We start from the raw sequence: 21,959 nt of genomic DNA, 5'->3' as shown, positions 1-21,959 counted from the left end.
TGAGGCTGCTTTCCAAACATGAGTAATCCCCATCAACACCCATACTAAAATTTCAAACTTAACATCAAAGTCAAACATGTTAACATCCTGTTTTAAAGGAAGATTTTTGGTATGTAGGGCATTAATTATTTGTACTAGCTGGTCATCCAACTGTGTTAAATGCTTGATTCTGATTGGTCCAAATACCTTGACAGGTATTTGGAGCTCCTTAAAGACAGTTATTACATCCCCGCTCCCACCAAGTGGTTCAGTTCAGTTTGGCTTGGTAAGGCACGCATTTTCTGGTGTTTCCACTGGATAGATCCCTGAATAACTTTACCATCCCACTTTTTAGGACCCTTCTGTTGAGCTTCCAGACTTACCAATCTGACCCCAAAAGTTGGAGCTACAACTGCAATCCACTGATTGGTCAAAAGCATCGTCAATTACTGCTTTACAGCAGTTTTAACATTCCTGGCAGCACACAGCCTTTTCTGAAACAAAGCTTGGTTATGCTTTGTAACAAAGAGCCACGTGGCAATCACAAAGAAGATTAATTGCTGGGTGCCTTTCCTTCCATCATTGCCCTTTGTTTACTGTGTCGCTTTTTTCTTCTTTGTTGAATTTATTTGCAGGGTTCACTGTGTTGTGCTGCTATGGCGTCATTATTACATAACTGACATGGCTATTAGCATTCTGCTTACATAGCCCCTAGTGAGAGGGGACACAGGGTTGGTTGTGGAAACGCAAACAGGATCAGTTTTTACTGATTCAACTGTAATGATCCAAACTGGACTGCTTGGTGGAAACGGGGCTTAACTGTCAACACTAGAGACAAGCTGAACAGGTCACGTCAAAATCACCCATGGATAGAAGCTCAGAGATTTTAACTTCCACTTGTTGAAACTTGTTATCATGCTAATTCAGCAGACTTAAAAACAATGATACTTTCATGGATACTGCGCAGCAGTCTTAGCTGGTAAGAGAGAAAAAGTAGAGCTGATTGAGACAGTTTGTGTCAACTCGACTACAATCAGCAGAAAAGAATTCATCACAGTAGAGCTTTCTATTTTCCTTTCAACAACCCTTTCATCCTTTGTTGTGTGTGTCTGTAGCTACCTGCAGTCCAACAGCAGTAAAGACTTCCAGCGCTGTGTCATTGACATGTTGGAGGATGCTGAGATCGTCTCTACTATGTTGCTCCCAGGTCAGTACATGTGTGCCTGAGTGTGTTCAAGTGTGTTTATATGGTGTTATTGAAGAATGAATCACATAAAATACAGGAGACTGAAAGAAATGTTCAGTTTTTTTTATATTCCTTGTGTTTTGCCTTGGTTAGTTTATTCAAATGTGTAAACGACTGTGTCATCTGAAAAACATCCTGGTATTTGCTCGCTGCTAGCAGAGAGATTGGACCATGGGCTGTTTTGGCAGAGCGATGGCACATTAGAAAAACATTACTTGGCTGCCGGGATGATGCTTGCAAATCTGACTTTTCTGTCTCCACAGTGGCTCATTGCCTCTGTGATCTATCATCTCTCTTCTGTGTCAGAGTCATTTGTGATCACACTGTGCCAGGTCACTCGAACAGGGCTTTGCTAACACATTTCTGTCAAAATCAATCCCTTTTATGTAAGGGAAAACTTTAGAGAAGTAGTCTGGACTGAAAAATACAGTTAAAGACGTCAGAGATCTGCTTACATTCATTCCACGCTGATGACTGAGATTAAATATTGACTATACCTGCTGGACCTGACAGAAACCTGCCAATCATCCAGTGCAGCCTGGAGGAAGTGATTAATAATCAAACATAATTAAGAGTAGTAACATGGAAATTGTGCTGTTTGGACTGCTGTTGTCGTTTTGAATCTCTGTTGAGCTGTTGAATCATAGGTGACGTCAGAAAAGCTATCACAAGGAGAGCTGGCCTGTGTCAGCCAAGTGCAGCGAGCCCCATACTGATAGCTTTTTTAGAGCACTTGACCAATCTTTCAAGACCCAAAGAATATTGTGTTCTATCTGTTCTATTTAAACTACAAAAAGAACATCCCCCCCCCCCCTTTTTTTTTTTTACCTTTTTCCGTTCATTAGTTTTGCCCCATATTCCCCCTCCAATTCAGAAAAAAATGTTAGTGCTTGTCTCCAAAGCTTCATCCTCTAATCATCTCCAAGATCACTGTCATCTTTTCTGTCATCTTCTTCGAGTGTGAGCTGCCTAAACTTGTTCGACTTGTAATGTTTTGTCATTGTCTCTGTCTCTGTCATCTTGCATCGTCTTCTCAAAATTTGTGCTGATCTCTCATCCAAAGAGATCATTGCTGCCACCTACAGGGGTCAGTTTGTCAGTACTCTAGAGCCCTGTTTCCACCAAGCAGTCCAGTTTGGATCAGTACAGTTTGATACAGGTTGTATCAGTCGAACCTGATCCAGTTTGTGTTTCCACAGCCAACCGTGCCCCCTCTCAGTAGGTGGTGTGTAAGTCGGATGCCTGTAGCCACGTCAGTTGCGTAATGGGGTGAAACATTGTGTTACCATGTGGCTCTTTGTTACGAAGCACAATCAAGCTTTGTTTTAGAAAGAGCTGAGTGACGCCAAGAGAAATACAGCTGCTGTTGCATAGAAAGTGACGATTTTTTTAGAGCAATTAACGTAATGCAGTGTTGTAGCTCCATCTTCTGGGGTCGGATTGTCTGGCACCCCAACAGAAGGGTCCTAAAAAGTTGGACAGTTCATCTCAATGGGGGATCTGTCCCTGGATTACTCCGTGAAAATACCACAAATTGTGTGCCATACCGAGAGGAACCGAACTGAACCACTTGGTGGAAATGGGGCTTAGTTTACAAGTCTATTATGAATGGACAAGCTCCGCCCATCCCCCCAGACTGCCCTGTTGAAAAACATAAGTGACATCTTTAGGCATCAGTAACAGTCATTGTCAGATGGTAGAGTCACCACTTTCTTTTTTACCAGTTTAGACAGCTACCACAGCTGTCTTTTGTAACTCCACTGGCCACTGTCTAACATCATCATCAGTCCAAATACAAATGCTGCTGAATGTGTCATCTGAATTCAGGCTAAGCTATAAATTACAACATTAGCTTTCATCCACTTGGCTCTTCTCTTTTCCTCTTTTCAAGTCCCCCCAGCCAGCCAGAAGACAAGTTTAAATGTTTTTAGTACATCAAGTCCTTTTCTTTTTGTTGCATTAATGCTTTAGGCTTGCTGAGATATGTTGGATGTACTAAAACTGTCCATCTGTGTGTACTGAGGCTTCATCTAATAAGTTCTGTTCATGCTGCCTGTTGAAACCAAGCCAGTGGAGCGGATCACTATGCAGGTTGTAAAGGAGTAAACATTGCAAAAGCACAGAATCTAGAGAAATGTCTTGCCATATTTCATGAACACCTGCATACTGAAAATGAGAGCAGCATGCATTAATCCTTGTACTTGGCACTGTGACCTCCAGCTGACGCACGAATCTTTATTTCTCATCTTCACGTCATCGTCTCCTCAGCAGGACTGATCCACACATGGCTGAGTGGTGTGAATCACCGCAGTGCAAGCATCAGTCATGACTGCTCTCCGGCTCATACTGACATCCGATGCGTTCGTTGCCGCCCTCTTAATCTGCCTCTGACAGCAGGAGCATTATCATGGCTTGTGTGAAAATCACTCACTCCTGCATCTACAGTATGTGTGCATTGGAGGTGTGCGGATGGTGATTTAGCTGCGTGGGCTGAACGCTTGATGAATTGCTGTATGCAGTTGTTTACTTTAACTTATGTGACCAACATGTACGCATGCTGACAGATTCAACCTCAGGTGTAAACAGAAATCAGGTATAGGCTGCTTTATGTGCTAACACCAGGAGAAAACACTTAACGGAACATCAAAGAAAAATACAACTAAAAATAAAAAACACAGCCTGCCTACATTTTGAAATGAAGGGAAAGTGGGCTTGGCATTCCACCACATACATAAGTAGAACAGCTGGGAGCTGTTACATCAGAGCCATAACACAAAATATAACTTACTCCTTTTTTGACAAAATAGATCATTACTAAACTATTATCCTTTTTGGAGTCACATTATTTGGTAAGTTTGTCTCTGAATTTGTCCCGAGTAAGTGTTACTTACAGCATTAAAACTGTTTGTATGATGGAAATGAAATGTTATGAGCTAGAAGTGATGTGAATCTAGTCTCAGCCTTAGCGAGACAGGTGCTGGTTTCTTCCTCGGCGTATTATTCCATGTATCATAGCTGTTGTGATGCCTGAAACATGGTTGCATTGAGGCTTCCCCCTGTTTTTCTCACTCAGACACATCATTAGTTGGTGTCTCTGCCCTGAGCCTCAGATGCGTTCGGCCATTTAGGAGACCACTGTGCTGACTTCTGGAAGGGAGAAGAGTTTATGAGGTGCACATCAGAAATACAAGAAAGGCAGGACTCTGTGATCAATAATGAAATAAAGTCATAAATAAACAAACAAATAAATAAATAATCATACCTTTGCTCAGAGGTGCAGAAATGTGAATCTGTGCAACTGACAGTTACAGAGTAATGTTTACCTGCAAGATTTTGCACATCAGCAGTGAGGCGTTTTAAGAATATTATTTTCTATCCATCTTTTTAAGATTGCCTATTTTAGATGCTGCCGGCTTAAGCAAGCATTTCTGTGAGAGTGAAGAAAAGTACAAGGTTAAACCCGTAGTAAATCTTGTTGAAAGTTTGAAAAGAGCAGGAAAATATGCCGCTGACATTACGACCAGAAGCTGAATCGCTTAACAATCTTCCCCAAAGGAAATAGACAATATTCACATTTTTTATTTTGCTAGTGGAAATGCTCAGCTAATAATTTAGAGAATTGGAGCTTGATGAAATGTATATTGGATTAATGATTTTTGAATGTTCCCTGTGGCTTCCCCCGTAGGAGTCCTGCAGTAGATGAATGTTTGGTGACCTAACTCTCTTTCTCTCTCTGTGTATGTGTGTTTCCTCAGCATCCTGGTGGATTATGACTAACAACTGAACCAAGGATGTCACATCCACAGCCTACACTGTCACACGGACAAAGACACACTGGCGCTTCAGCCCTCCCACGCGCACACACAAACTACATACAGACGGGCACACAAACGCGAAGAGATTCAAAAGCTATCCATCTATGTGTTTGAAAGCAACAGGAGACCAAGACAATGTCGTCATCCAGCTTTCCCCAGCAGCATCTTTTACAGTTCCTCCTACTGCAACTGCTCATTATCGTGCCGCTTATATTAAAGCAGGTAGCTGCACCCTATAGCCAGTCCACACACACTTAAAAGTGGCAGATTCACATAGAAATTTTATTGAAGGTTTTCTATTTCAATAACCGAGTCTCACACTTGTGCAATCACCTCCTCTCTCATGCTGTTTTTCTGATAATTATGTCGGTAGAGAAACCGCCAAACAACACGCCAGAATAGGCTACTAGAGCAAATCCAATACGAATGGCAGCCGTGTTTTGTGCTTTTGATGAGTTGTTTACTGTTGAATAGGGTTTTGAAAAAGCAGAGAGGAAGAGACGATGAAGGGTTACCGCAGCTCAAACATGCATGCTGATGACTGTGAGCTTTCAAAAACATATCCTTTCCATCCTGGCTGTACATGCTGTATGATATGAACTGTTTCCTTTAGCTCTCCCACTGTCATGTGCACAGAGAAAAAAAAAATTCATCTATCTAGTGCTTGATATTTAAGTGGTCAGTTATTTGTATGAGTTTCATCTTTTTGTCTTCAGAGTTAGGGACACGTTTCTGTCTCAAATGTAAAATTATCTCTACAAAAAGTGTTTCTCAGAGGGTGAAAACGGTTTATGGGGGCTTGTATTGAATCAAGTTATGAACAGAAAATATAATTAATGTAAGATTTATTTATTTTGAGCTGTGTATGACTCAACCTGTAAATAAGATGGACGTATTTCTGTTGTGTTTTTGTTCAGTATTGTATGCAACCAAATGTTAAAAAAAAAAAAAAAAAACACTACAAAGTGACTTTAATAAAACCATTAAAGCTCAAATTCACTTTTGATTGACTTTTCTTTGGAGAAAGGAAAAGGGTCAACTCAATTTTTGGTAGTTTTTAATAAAAACAGATTTATTGTTCAAATATCCTTGGGCTGAATTTTTTCAAAGTTTCCCCTAGGTGGCACCATAAAGTTTTATTCATAGGGATATAATAGCATTTCACATTTCATCTTAACTGATTAAAGTTAACCAGTGTGAGTTGTTATATGTGGGTGTTATTTCACCTCAGTAAGCAAGAAAACTTTTTTTTACCAGTGATGAAAGAGCAAAATGAGCAGTATGTAGAGAGAAACTGCGGTACCCCAAATCTATTTCAAAGATTCATGGTGGCAAACCACTTCTTACAGCACTGTTTTCAAACCTTTCACTTCCATTCTGTTGGCTGAAGATTTTTTAGTGAGTGGCCTCCTTCTACTGCCCTCTACTGGTCGGGTGGTGTGTTGCAAATACCCTTACCTCCTTGGCCTTATTTTTTATTTTCTGAGGTGAAAACATAGACAAAAAAATGGAGAAAAAAAATATGAAATAGTAGTCCTGGGAATGTTGGACAGACACTAAGTGTATGGTTTAAGTAGCTACTACCCCAGTGCTCCCAGTCAAACCCAACAAACCTCATGCCTGTAGATGTCAGTTCTTCATCACTGACCCATCAGAAGCAAATAGCATCTTCATAAAAAACAAAAGCAGATCTGTAGACACCAGGGGCCTGTACTACGAAGCTGGTCATCCAGGATAACTCTGCGACAACTCGCTCAACTTCACTGGATTTCCGTCATCCAGCTCTGCTGTACTACGAAGCTGGTCATCAACTCGATAAGTGAATCCGGCTGGGATCTGTGTGCGCACACAAAATGGACGTGGTTAGCGGCCCCAGAGCATTATCCACAATGGAGAAGAGAGGAGCCTACGGTACGGCGGAGGAGCAGCAAATAATACTGCAAAAATACGAGGAGTACCACAGTATAATCCAGGCCAGGAGCAACACAACTGCGGCCGCGAGAAGCCGGAGGGATTGCTGGCAAAAAATCGCCGACTCTGTGAATGCGTACATTTCCATAATGCTGATATTAATAGACCTTTCTCATCATGTGACGACACGGGCAGTCAGGTCCTTATTCATTCATGTTGTCAGTCAGTGTGTGTGTGATCAGCATCATATCCGATATCATAATTAGAAAGAGTCCACTTTCCTACAAATCCCAAGGAAAACGCTCATCATAGGCAGTTTGTATTGCAGATGCAATAGCAGCGGGGAAAAAAGGACGCGGGAGCAAATAAAAAATAAATATAAAAACATACTTCAAGGTGGTCAGTATGAAAGATTCCATTTGCACACATTTCTACTTTTCCCTGACAATGTGTCAGCTATGGTGATCAATAAGATATTGTTTGTTCATAGCCCTTAAGAAAAAATGTTGGGCCAAAAAGACAGGGGGTGGTCCCGCGCCAGAGGACTTCACTCCGGCTGAGCAAATTGGTGACTGAGCGGTCTTTTATGCCCGCCCGAGAGAACCGATTGGTCAGCGGGCAGTCTGTCACACACTCTTATCCTGGAACTTAACCTGCTCCAGGTTTGGCGTTCAGCATCAGTTACCGGGGCAACATGTCTGGATAAAAAGAGATCCACATTCGTAGTACGGAAACCCCAAAACTTATCCAGGAAGTTATCTCTCTAAGAGCTAATCCAGCTTCATAGTACAGGCCCCAGCTGTTTGTTCCTTCAAGTTACAATAGATGCTAGTGATGCTATGATGTGATTTAATTCTGGTTTATTTAGTTTTGCAAAAATAATTATATGCCGCTTAATTATAATCTTATTTTAAATTCAGCTGGCCTTAAGTATTGTAAAATAAATCCAGGATAAATGCATGTCATTCCAGCCCAGTTATTTCTGAACCTGTAAGGTGCTCACTTGATGTTTTATTTTTTTGTGAAGAATTTCTTTCAAGGTTCTGATTTGAAATTTTATCACGTTGTAGCCAATAGTTGAAAGAAAATGTAAAGATGCTACGACTTGAAGGCTTTCTGAAATGGTTAAAATCTTCTCGGAGTGCATCTCACACAGATGAGTCCCATATCCCTCGCAGCAGTTTGATCCAGTACAGACGTCAGAAAATACTGATTGCTTCTACTTGATCTGGATTCAGCATTTTATCCAAGTTAATTGTATGGGCCAGATAAGTCTTAATTCAATTGGAGTAAGACGTAAGAATTCAAAGAAGCCAATATGTGATATGACAAAAAAAATTGCCTGCAGTCAGGATCACAGTTAGAGATCAAAGGAACGTGTCCCTCCTTTTCTATCTGGAATTGTATTCATGCGTTTTCTGTCACTCTCTATTCCCTGCAGAGCTTTGAAATAAGCACTGCACTTGAAATTTATTCGAGGTTTCTGTGGATCAAACATGATTACCCAGCTGTGTGGGCAGGATGCGGTGCAATTATTGAGACCTAGTTTCAGACTTCGCCGCACCAGTGGCTCTCAGCCACCTTTGGACTCACAGGGTGTATATTTGTGAATTGTGAGCAGTTAAAATCAAAGTAATTTCTAGAAGCCTTAGGCAACTAAACAAAAATAAACATACTTGCGTCATATATTACTGCTTCTTTGTCCAGTGATCCCCCTTGCAGTATTAAATCTGTCATGCCTTTTCTAGGGGGTTTTGAATTCCAGGTTTGGAGCCTATGCATTGCATCATTCATCATATACAGAAGCTGGTTTATATTCCCCAAAGGTGCAACAGAGGAGCTGTAACCACAAATGTAGCCTCAAGCACCACAGCATACGAACGGGGACTAGACATTCTGTATGCTTGTGATATATTGTGCACTGAACTATGGGTATACAGATCTCTCAACTCAAGTCCGTGCAGGTTTTTCTTTATCTGTGTGCATTAAGATCAGGATGACGTCGTTCCATGCTCTGAATATCAATGAAATGCACAGCCAGTACCTTGTTATGGCAGAAACAGAACACTGATAAAAGTGTTTGCAAGTTCAAAATAAATGCTTGCACTGATTGCTGAGGCTGTGGAATCTGCTTGTATGATTGAGAATTCTCTCATGGCTCCAGTGTATATGTTCCTTGAAGCACTCCAGGGTCACCACTGCCTGTTAGCAGAGATTTAATGGACATCTATGTTAAAGCGAAATATAGAAAACAGGAGCAAGCTTTGCCTCGTTGAAGCTCCTATAAGGAGTTTTTATCTGGTTATGAAAGTGACCAGAATAAAAAATGATGCCCCCATAAAACTTACTGAAGTACACAAACTAATTATCAGTGAGACCGTTTATCTCTATGTATTGATTATTAAAACTTTCAAACTTTAGGAAGGGTTGATATCCAACAAAATGATCAAGGAACCCTGCAAAAATAATTTCACAGTTTTTACAGCAAAGGTTTCAAGCAAGTGTAACGCTTGACTAAAAACATAACAGGAGATGCTGGGGACAAACTACTACTTTGATCACAGAGGGCACCAAACTCCACACCAACCTGCGAGAGGAGCTTCAAAGACAGGTATTATATTTTATATAGCTTTCCTTTTTCCCTACCTGTCTCATGGTTAATGCAGCTTATTATTATTGGAACACTGATATTTAAAGTAAAGTTCATCCATTTCTTCTTCTGACGTTCGGGGAGTTGTGTGACATTTGGGGTTTTCGTCTTTTTTGCCTTGCAGAGAACAGTTAGCTTAAACCTTTAGAGGTTATCAGTGCATGTGAATAAATTAGTGTCACTGATCACTGCAGAACTAACAAGACTACAGTTACCTGCAAACAGACTGATACAATATGATACAGTAGCCACGTATACATGGACCCAAATATTCCGCTTGCATTCAGTTTATTTGCTCAAACGGAAAGAATTTAACCTTTGTATACACCTCATTCCGAAAGAAAAGTGCCAATCCGAATGGACATTCAATTGGTTTCACAGGGGTGGAATATTCCTTTCCCCAAACTGATTGAGGTTCCATGTATCCACTCAGACGGAAAGTTGTCAGAGTGCGTTCTTTCAGCGCATGCTCAGATATGACGTAAGACACAACCACAGATGTTCCTCAATTTTAAAAATGACCGCGAGCCATCAGATTAGTAGGAAAGTTTGCTTTTGATCCAAACATTGAAGAACTGAACATAATTTCAAGACTGGACAGACACTCGCAATTCAGAGTATTGCAATACCGTGATAAAAAAAAAAAAACAGTTGTCCTCCGTCTTTGATAAATCTCGTGATGTTTACCTTTTTCTGCGCATGCCCCATTGAGTATTCTGTATGATAAAAGCGGCGCATGTAGACCGGAGATTGGAATATATCTTTTCATGTATACTGTTGTTTACGGAAAAGTCATTTTGAAAGATTCCATTTGGTAAGAAAAAAAACTCCTCATGTAAACGTGGCTAATGATACAATGATGTTTCTGAACAATGAAAAAAAGGATTTAAGTGTTACATTAATATTGTGCTGTACTGAATACTGAATAAATTGTGTGTGTGTGTGTGTGTGTGTGTGTGTGTGTGTGTGTGTGTGTGCGTGTGTGTGTGTGTGTGTGTGTGTATATATATATATATATATATATATGTATGTATGTATGTATGTATATATATGTATGTGTGTATATATATATATATATATATATATATATATATATATATATATATATATATATATATATATATATATATATATATATATATACATATATATATATATATATATATATATATATATACACACATATATATATATATATATATATATATATATATATATATATATATATATATATATATATATATATATATATATATATATATATATACATACACATGAAATTTGTGGCTTTCAGGTTTATTAAAATAAATAATGTAACTCTTGCCAGTTGGCACCAGAATCAAGGGATGATTTACCGAACTACTCATATTTTGTTGGAGAAGTGGGCAAAGTGGTGGGCATATGTTGGGTCTAAATGGTAGCACAACAATCATAATGCTCTACTACTCAGATGTAAGCAACAGAGTGTGGTGGTACTTTGAAACAGAAAACAAAGACAAAGTTGTATTAAGGCTGTGTCTGGTTAAACTGTTGTATAACCAATCCGAAGGTTTGACCGTGCCAGCTCTGCTAATGGTAGCCACGTTAACCTGCAGCCTCTGTTGTTCTGTGTTTCTTAGTTTTAGATTAGTCAGTCAAATTTTCAAAGTTTTGGAAATGGCTGGGAAATCTGTTGCTTTGAAACTTTACCTGCGAGTATGAGCAAAACATTCCCACAAGTTCACAAAAAAAGTTCAACTTGTAAATTTCTTTTTCATGTACACAAGTTTTAAATTATTGGGGAGAGACATAGAAACTGGCTCAGTGAATGTTTTACAGTCCTACACCAAATCATAGATAGATGATCATAACACAACATCAAATACTGGAGTTATGATTTTATGTATTCACTTTAAAGAGTTTCTACCAAATTTGAGGCTGAAGAAGGAGGCCAGGGGTAGGTGGACTCCTGCTTTCAAAGGGGTAAGAGACAACTGGTCGAATTTGTGAGGAATTGGTGTGATAGGCCAAATCTGCAATACTACAAAAATATATAGATAAGATGAACTTGCACAAGACACTACAACTACCTGATACTGATTTCAAATGTTAACTTTTACAAAAAATAAACTCCAGAGCTCTCAGTAACCCCCCGGGTGATCACTGTATAGAAATTCAACTCCTGTTACGGGTGATGTTCTCTGAGCCGAACAGTGTGGCCACAGTGTTCAACCTGATTTATAGTACATCTGGGAGACACAGCAGGGATCAGCTCAGCCAGTCTCCGTTCCATTATTGCAGACGGTGTAGGGATTCTCCACTGATGCAGCTGCTGGATGAGGAATGTGTGCCCTGGAACCACTCTGGAAAGCTTTATTCCATCAAATACCACCCAGGAGTCTCTGAAGATGACTTTTTGCAGTCACATGTTTTGACATGATACTGAAACACACGGTTTGAAGGGGCTGTGAGGAATTTGAAAGTGATCTTACAAAAGGCTCCCTTCTAGATATATGCCTGATCGTAATCCACACTTTAAAATCAGATTATCCGCGCCAATATTGCTGATTACATATCATTTAAATTGCTACTTCTTAGCTTCCTGATCAAGCCGAACAAGACTGGATTGATTTACAGCATGTCTAGGTCTCTATGACACCACCACCCTGGCTGACTAAGTTTAGTAGTGAGAAGAGATAAAACACTGAGATCTGGTTTTTTTTCTCTCTGCTGAAAACAATTTTTATGACTAATTTCATTGTGATGTTGGACACAGGAGCCTAACTGTCAGACATAAAAAGGACAGAAGAGCATAAGACAGCTAAACAGGAGTGATACAGCCTGAGCTAAAGGTCAATTAGCCTTTAGCTCAGGCTGTACCACTCTAAAACACAGGGGCTAAGCTGTTTGTGATAATGTTCATTCCAACCCACATGCAGCAGTTGTTCTGTAGTGGTCTATTCAAACTTGAGAGTCTATCAATAAAATGAGGAGTGAGGTTATGTTAGCTCTGCTTTGTATGGCTGGCAGGACATAGTTAACCAGGATTTACTGACGTTACACATTACGAACCTGTCTTAGAGCACTGGGCTGTCAGCTGTGCTAAAATATAATCAGCTACTTAACCACTTACAAACTGATAGCGTTTACTTGTTGTCACGCTAGCCTACAGATACGTCGGCGCACCGGGCTGCCCATGTCGCTAACATATAGCTGGCTGATACAACGTCTGCTTGATGTTACGTTTCAAGCCATAGAATGTACCTGTACTGATAAGTCCCTTACCTTGGCACGTCATCTTTAGTATCCAAAAAGTAGTCTGGATCAAAGAAAATTTGTTTCAATCCGATCTCCATTTAATTCTAAAACAAACACACACCAAGGGAGTACAATTAAAACAGATCCACCTCATAGCAACTTTAAATGTACTTAAGTCCAAAATGGCTCAATTCTGCTTAAAGGGGACATATCATGCTGATCCCTGATTTAATACTTACATATAATAAATTTGAAAACAAGACCTTACACCCCCTGAATTTTCAAAAAATTAGATATTGTATTTTTTCTGATATCCTAGAATGAGATTTGATGCCTTAGAAAATAGGTCATTGCCATTTGGCCGCGAGATTTCGACCTTCGTGACAACACGAGGATCCTCTCTTTTTATTGGAGTAATCTGATAAAGCAGCTCCTCCTCTGTGATGTCAGTTGGTCACACAAACGCCACTGAGGGATACCCCCACCAAGAGCTGAGTATAAATAAAGCTCCCTACTAGCTCTGGCTGACTTGACTGAGTGCTGGATGCAGGGACTCTGCTCTGCTGAGCAGCTCGGCTTTACAAGATGAATTAGCAGTTAAAACACTGTAGTTTTAGCAGACATCGTAATACTTGTAAGACTGTGATATTTGCATGCTTGTTCTGACATGCACTGTGAACCTGGACCACAATAATGCGGCGGTAATAACATAGTGACGAACTGACGGTAGAGGCAACCTTTAGACGACACTTTCAGCATGATGGATAAAACAGACAGAGAAAAGTGAAGGAGCAGGATGGAGCCCTGTTATAGAAATACTTTATTGGTGAAGTCTGCCTATATTTCCACGTATAAACTATAAATGTTACAGTACTGGTTTGACTCACCACACTGAAGCGTCCCGAGATGATCTGTGTCGAGGTAGATTTTCTTCCTCCTGAGCTGCGGAACCATCCGGGTCCGACTCGGGGGTCCAATACAAAAGGACGTATCCTACACTCTGCCATTTCATTAGTGCTATCAATGCCTTACGGTGAAGTTTTGGCAAACAGCAAACTCGCTCGGTCTGCTCCATTCAATAGGGCGATTTTGTAAATACTGCCATGCTGCAAAAACCGCCCCCTGACTCTACCCCCTCCGCCCCTCTGATAGAACTGACCAATCAGAGCACAAACGCTGCGAGGTTACTGGAGGTCATTCTCGAAATGGAGCGTTTCAACTAGATCTTCAGAATGGCCTAAAATGAGGATATTGAGAATGCTATTGTGGGGCAATGAAGGAACTAAATGACTTGTACTGATGGCAGAAATGCTTTACAGGCATCCTAGTCTGGCATAGTGAAAAGGAGAAACAAGCATGATATGTCCCCTTTAATAAGGTTTTATTCTGATTCATTTTCTGACTTAAAAACATTATTTTACGGTTGTATGAAAGAAGGACAGAAATGAACAGACAAAGTCAAGGTTCAAGCCTTGTTTGAAATCGTGCATTTCCATGACTAATGCTCCTCTCTCTCTCTCCTTAAGCAGCAGAGTCTATAGAAGTAGCAGCTTTTTATTCTCTGTGGCAGATGCCCTTGGCTCTGATATGTGCAAACACATCTCATCACTTCAGAGAGCAAAGGGTCAGGGCTGCAGTGACAAAACGACATCTGTTGTCCTGAATCATTCCCCTGCGTAGCTGTTCCCTGGGCCCTGGGTACTTTTAAGTGCAGAAGGCATCCAAAGTCAAATACAGGTCAGCTTCCTGTGTCTCTGCAGAGATGCAAAGCTGTGAGTGCTGGGGTACAGGCAGGAAACCTTTGAGGGTATCATCATAACAAAGGTGAACTTTTAAATGAAGTCATTTCTGTCAGTGTGAATATTGTTCTGTGTGTTTCACTGAGAGCTGTATGTAACATTTCACGTTTAAACTCAGTTACCCTTAAGTCCCCCCTTTGAAAAACATTCAGTGTTCACATCAGCATGGAGTCATAGTTCCTTCTGTGGGGCTCACAGGGTGAGGGAAAAAGGATAAAGACAGAGGGATGTCTGTAAGGAGACAGAGGGAGGTGAAAGAGACAGACGAGACATGGACTTTTATCATCAAAATGGGTTTTCTATGTCTGGTGACACCAGCATGAGCGTAGCAACCAGCCCCATTGTCCTCATTCTCTCCCAGGGATGATGTACTGTGACAGTCGCTTCAACACAGTCGTATGATTTAAGCATCACACTGAGCAGAGGTGACAGAGACAATGTTAGCTCCCTGTGCCTCTCCTCAATTTTCGTTGTTTGCTGAGTCACTGGATTTCTGTTTCTGTTCTTTATACATGTGCTTTACTGTGCTCCAATAACTCCAGCTCTGTAGTGATACTACACTCACTTGATAGGCTGGTTTTCTTGTACATCATTTAGTTTCACTGCTATATTCAAACACTGTCAGTTTTTTCTTTACGAGCACTGTGATGAATCTAGCCTCTTCTCAGCTGCGAGAAGCTTGCCATAGACCATGGGGAGCAGGGGCCACCCCAGCTATTCCTGACTTGGGTGGCCTGATTGGAGCGCTGGCTAATGCAGGAGGGGCATGAACAATGCAGACATGGTTGAAAAGCCTGAATGAAAATGCCATGCTTTTAGGTGGGAAATGGATGCCATTACTGTGCTACATTAAACTTTGAAAAAGGACAGCCTGCAATTGCATAATAAACAAGCAGCAACCTTCAGCGCTGAGGAATGAAGCTGATGCAGAAGTGTTAAAGTCTGCAGTTCCTGGATTGTCCTCTTGAGGCTGTCTGGAAATCATGTACAAAAATAAATATATTTGCAGCCAGGTACACAAAACAATTTTGGTCTGAATGGCTGGTTTCTCTCATAGCACACACTGAACAAGGGTAGATTTTCTTGTAACTTTGTCCTGTGGTATAATGATAAAGTTAAACTAAATATTCTTGTTAACATGAATCTACACTAACAGCACAGAGCAGATGTAAACGTACCAGTAGTATGCTAGTTTGGCTCCATTATCTAAAATACAAAACATTGACATGCTCAAACTAAGGCAATGACATCAGTGTTACCAAAAACTTCCGTTTCAGCTAGCTCCATGAAAACAAGGGAAGTTTTTCTTAAAATCTAAAAAAAAAAAAAAAATATGTACAACTCTGTTTCCATCAAGACAGAAGTCCGAAAACTAAATAAAGAAAAAAAAGTTTCAGCATAGTTGTAGAGGTTTAAGCATACAAAGTGCAACTCCCAGCCATTCACTTGCAGCATGTTTGGCATTGGCAGAGAAGATTTTGGCAGATTTTGTCATGTGTGCAACCCACAAACTCAACTCTGCTGCTCATCCAACAAATGCACATCTCTTACAAATGTGGCACCATTTAGAAGGGAAATTAACAGGATTTTTAATGGTATAAAATAAATAAACCTGAATGCGTATTGTTTTTATTTTGTGGAGGTATTGATTTTAGTGTCCGAATGTTTACCTTTCTTTTGGGTGGCTAAAAACCACCTGAAAATGTTGGTTTTTTTCCTCAATATTACTGTTTTTTTTCTATTTACTAATTGTTTTGGTTATGTCAGGCACTTTGTAAAATTGTTTTTCAAAAGTTCTATTTGAAGTATTTCATCATTATTATTATTTATTATTGTTATTATTAAATCAATTCTTTATTGACTTTCTTCTCGTTTAAAGCTATATTTTTATTTAGTTTTTTTCATTTTAACAATCTCACAAACTAGACTTTATTTTACACAAAGATAAATATATGAATAAATGAAATATAATCAGCGATTCAGCCATTCAGAAGGTTAATTTTTTGAAATCTGCCTTACGTCTTAGTGCTTCCATTTCAGATGTAACATCTTATACTTTTACAAAATTGGAAATGAATCCACCCTGAATGAATACACAAAGCTTATCTTGGGTTTATGCCCTACTTTGAAACCCTTTGAACACATAGCTTCATAGGAAAACTGCCTTCCTTACAGTACAGACCTTGGCTGAATGTATTATTAACAAGAAACCCACTGGGTACCAATGCCTTTAAGTTACGGCTTCCATCTTCTTCTGTGTGTAACTCAGTTCAATAGCCCTACTGCAACCTATATATGTGAGCGTATCTGCATTAATTAGACATTTGAGGAATACGTAAGGATACCTTAGAACATGGATTTCCTGTGATCACACTTTGCTGTCAAGATACCGTGATGTCCACAAACTGAAGACTTCTAACTGAAAGGACAAAGAACAAAGTATACACATATGTAAAATATATTTACTGCTGCATAAAAGGTTTCTCTTATCATGTGTCTAACCACAGACAGAGATTCACTGAGGTAAACATTGCCTCTACAGTAAATCAATGAGCTAACCACAGTTGTTCTGTTGTTGTGACATATCCACCACATCTCGAAAGGTTGCCGCAGATGTTGTTAAGTGCGTTCCTCTACTTGGCAGGAGGATGGTGAGTCATAGAGTGGAAACACTATATGTTATATTGAAACAAAGTGATGGAGGTAAAATGGTGAGAATGTACAAATGTCAGGTTTAAGTGTGAGTCCTGGGAAGGATTTAACCTTTGTGAGTAGTTTTGAGTTGCTCATTTCAAAAACTACTAGAGAAGAAATAAGAAAGTTTTAAAAAAGTGTGGTAGGGAGATATTTTTTTATACAGCAGTTTATTTTGTTCCTCAGAGAAAGAGAGGATAGGGGCGGAATGAAGTGACCTCCATTATTCTGCCAGCAGCAAGAAGCTGGGACAGAAACCAGGATTATAATTAAACCGCTCTCTCTACACAATCAGCACAGCAGTGTGTAGCAACAGTACTGCCAAAGAACCAGCAGCAGTGTCTCACCACTCACTGAGAGGAATACACAGACCAACACATGCACACAAACACAATATCTGTGTGAGTTTGCTGACTCTGCTTTTATTCTTTCAAAGAGAAGTCCTGTGGAGCAGAACTTATGTCCACCTATTGAATATAAATAAAAACACGTTATCACTGAAGTGCAGAACAAAAGATGAAATACAAGTCATAATTAATGTGAGTTTCAAACAGAATTCAAATAAACTAAAAAAAAAGTGTACAAGCTAAATCCAGACAACACTCCGGCGTGCCTGTGTTACATCTCAGCCGCCGCTGGAAACCACTCAATACCTTATCTGCAGAACAAAGCAAACGTCACGATCCGGCTTCCACACAGGCACTAAAATAAACAACAACACCGACCTTGGCACACACGCTGACACACACAATTATCTGTAGACAAGTGATGAGTCATGCCTCATTTTTAGATTAACCAACATGCACCCAGTAATCACTGTCTAAACAGGGAGAATCTTAAACAACATTGATCAATAATAGCAAAATAAATGTATTTTTAGATTCACTATCAGTAACTGTTTGACACACCCTTACTTTCAGGAGTGTAATGTAAACATTTACACTGTGTTATGCCCTGTACCTGAGGAGATATGCTGTTTGAGGCTCTTATTTTAGCATATCATTCATTTGAACTGAATGTGTAGGATTCTAACCCATGGCATTTGAAGGGAAATATTATAATAAAAAATAATATCTACACACATAGAATACCTGAAAGCACATAGAGTAGTGAATAATATACGCTAAGCTATCATCTGCTGCAGACAGGGTCAGCTCTACTGTGTCAATTTGCTAATTTAAGAAAGCCTGTCTCATGTCGGTGTGGATGTAGTCTATATTTAGACATCTCTCAGCACTTGACTTTGCTGTCAGAAAGCCACTTTGTTCTGCTGCAGCACATTTGTCTTCTTCTGCTGTGCACTGATCAGCTGTTTGGTTCTGCAAGCTTTGATAGACAAAAAATACAACCAAGCTCAATAATGAGTTTAGTGTGGACTCACACGGAGACTTTTGTGGGTCTACGAAGAGACTCAACAGACAAATAGAGGTTGAGGAGAAGGCACATTTGTGCTAAGTGGAGGACAGGTGAAATTCTGGGTTAACTAGTGGTGTGTAAACTGTAAACCCATTAACTGAGACAGTCTATATGAGTGGAACTCGGTAATAACAGTAGGGGAGAACAGGGTTGGTTGTCACTCTCATTATATCCTGCCACCTAAGGATGTTGCCTCTCAGATTGTGGAAACTAGAGGAATTGGGATCAGAGCTCACCTACACAGTCTTCTCTTGGGGAAGTCAGCTGAACTTGAGGTAAGGGGACTCTTGGTGTTTTTCATATCAAATTGTAACAAGAAAAGCACTCAGAGAGTGCAGACCTCTGCCAAGCATATTGTGATTGTCATGCAACACTTTAGTCCTACTTAAATGTTAAACTCCCTTTCAGCAGACTGTCTGCTACAATTTGGTGTTAGTTGCAGGTTTGTACGATAATTTATTACCTGACAGTGTTGAAAATTATGATGACCCAGTACATATTTCATATTCCAGATCTTAGTACCCAGAATATTGCCAAGATTTGAATTGTACTTTTACATCTGTCAGAAATTATAGTGAACTTGTCTTGTATTGTTTTGCAAACCAATCTGACCATTTATGCTGGAGTTATATACAGTAAAAATGGCCCTATCTCACAATGATACAGAATCCTTTGAAAAAAGTCCTCGACCGAGACGGTGATCCAGATCACCTCCAAAATTTAATCACTTCTTCCTTATCCCATTTTGAATATTTTCTAACAATTTCATGAAGATTTTTTTAGTTACTTTTTGAGTTATGTTGTTCACAGACAAACTCTCCCAAAAGCATTACCTCCTTGTCAGGGGTAAATATTCAGCTCCTCAGTATGTTTCTCCAAGTCTTTTACAAAATAGGTTTATAACAAAATAAATCCTTAAAAAGTGTGAAGGAATAGCTATAGTTAAGACTGTTATTAGCCAGCTTACTAGTTGTTACACGGCTGTTAGCCTTGAGGCTAGCTAGAAATTCCAGCTGTGGTTGGTTGTCACATTTCCTTTGGCGTTGGTTGCCATATGAATATGTTAAAAACAATAGGCTGGTCTAAAGATGTGTTTCCTGTTCACATTACTTGCTCATTTTGAGTAAAGATGCATTAAGTTATGTATTTGTCAACTTCTCAATGCAAATAAGCTTTCAAGTTTAGTCCTCCTTTATTACCTTTCTTTAAAGGATTTCTTCCATTAAAATAACCTTGTGACAAACAACCCACAGTGTGTGACCAAGTAGTCACATAAACTATTACATTCTTTGCAAATAAACGATTTTTCCAAAATTCAATAAGCAAGACTCTCCTATAGCTATTCGTGTGCATGATAAAAGTTTACTCTTATTATAAACATAATGGGACTTTAGTTAAATCGACCCCACAAAAGAGCCAGGCTGACTGGAATCCCTGAGTTATTCATTAATAAAGTCTGGAAACCACACTGTGCATTGTAAATAATGGCACTTAAAGTTATTCGTATTAAAAATACTAAATATTTTATTCAAGCAATGTTTTTTTCCTCTCAGTAGTGTCTGTGACATTTTATTGCATTGTTAAAGAATGTCAATACTTTAAATACTTCTACATTCACTGTCTCAAGTATTCTCCTCTTTAATCGAACTCCAAATCCACCAGTCTCAGTATTAGCTTATCTTTTTTAAAGGCTGTGTTCACCAAATGGGCTTCGCAGCTTGAAGCTAATCAAGCTATCATTTATCATATTGAACATTGCTTTACTTAAAATATTTCTGTTGAGCCAACAGTTTCAGGTATGAGATATCGAGTACAGTGGTCCATCAAATAAGTACAAGGATAAATTCAAACCAGTGCTCCATCACTTTTCAAAACAAAGCACACACTGCCACCTTGTGGTCAGAAATTGTATTACACTTGTTCATATTTTGCTTCTGACATGCAAAACACTGGAAAAGACTACTGTTGATTATTTCCCACAGCTGCTGCTACTTTTACCACCACAAGCCTTCAGCTTCATTATTAAAATCACTCCAGAGGTGAAAACTTTATATATTATACATGACACAATTTCAGACATCTGCAGAATAATTCAATCTCCAGGAGAGCCTCTTCATTACTTTACACCTGAATTCAAAGATGCTTCCTGCATATTTCATCAGGAATCACTGAATGATTCACAGCATTATGCAGACAAAGAGAAGAAAAAGAAGAGACCCGTGAGGCTTTTAAAAGAAGGCCTGACCTCCTGGTTTGAGCAACAGAGAAAGTGAAAGCAAACACCCCCTGATATAAAATGTTACAGGGATGTTTTAGGGGTACATATTTTGACAGTCTTTGTTAAATCTCTTGAAAGTTTGTGATTCAAATACGATTTTTTTTTTTTATCCAGTCTGCTTTGCTTCATTGGACCTTGATTTTCAGGTTGTGTAAAAACAAACAAAAAAGTTTGAAAAAGCATGAGTTTGGATGTTTTAGTAGCGTGTGCATTTCTTATTTAAGTCAAGCAGGTGCTAACCAGTTTTGACAAGTAACCTAGCATGACGACTGAGAAACGAGGTTATCTCAGAAATGATGGTTTCAAGAACAAATGAATAAATCTTCACCTTGACACCAGCTTAAAATGTGGTCCTCAAAGGCCACCGTCGCCTATGCATACTACAAAGAAAGGTTCTCAAATCTGACCACATATCAGGAACTACTCGGATAAGTAGCCTATTCTACTTCACAACAAAAATACCAAAAACTTAATTTTTTACAGATATAGTGAACTAACTGATGTTGCAGGCAAAAAGAATACTCCAAAAGGCATTGCCCATCAGTAGATAACTTTAACACGGCACTTACCTTTACCTACAGAACGAACGTCATCCCCTCACACAGTTCTTCACCTCTTTACCTTTTGTCTTCCTCATAATCCCTTATGTTAGTCCTCACGGGTGTCACTTGCACTCTTTGTATCCACAGTAGTTGATGCTGCTGTCTAGGTTCTTTATCTTTTTATTTTATCGACGCAACTATTCCATTATGCTCTGATATACAATTTGAAAACAAAAGAAGACTTAAAACAGTTTCCAAATCACACTTTAGCATTCGTTTTTAAAGTTTGTCCCCTCTGTAACTGTCCTCGTGCCATCTCATTATTCAACACAACTTCCTTGTTCGTAGCCAATGGGCTTCCGCATTTAATACTGACCCGACCACTCAACTAA

At 39.4% G+C, this 21,959-nt stretch overlaps 1 protein-coding gene across 2 annotated transcripts in view; it reads left to right on the top strand.

The window, feature by feature from the left end:
* necab3 (N-terminal EF-hand calcium binding protein 3) overlaps positions 1-5,987 on the top strand; it is a 56,533-nt gene extending 50,546 nt beyond the window's left edge. For both annotated transcript variants that reach the window (XM_074670893.1, XM_074670902.1), the window contains exons 12-13: positions 1,095-1,186; positions 4,981-5,987. In XM_074670893.1, coding sequence (XP_074526994.1) covers positions 1,095-1,186; positions 4,981-5,009 — 121 coding nt within the window. In that variant the 3' untranslated portion in view covers positions 5,010-5,987. The remainder of the gene's footprint in view (positions 1-1,094; positions 1,187-4,980) is intronic.
* Positions 5,988-21,959: the final 15,972 nt, after the last annotated feature.

This window comes from Halichoeres trimaculatus, unplaced genomic scaffold (genome assembly GCF_033239565.1).
Source record: "Halichoeres trimaculatus isolate MK-OKI-2021-1 unplaced genomic scaffold, fHalTri1.1 fHalTri1_scaffold_1, whole genome shotgun sequence".
NCBI classification, from domain to species: Eukaryota; Metazoa; Chordata; class Actinopteri; order Labriformes; family Labridae; genus Halichoeres; species Halichoeres trimaculatus.
The sequence above is the reverse complement of the archived record's forward strand: the minus strand, read 5'-3'. Positions and strand labels throughout refer to the sequence as shown.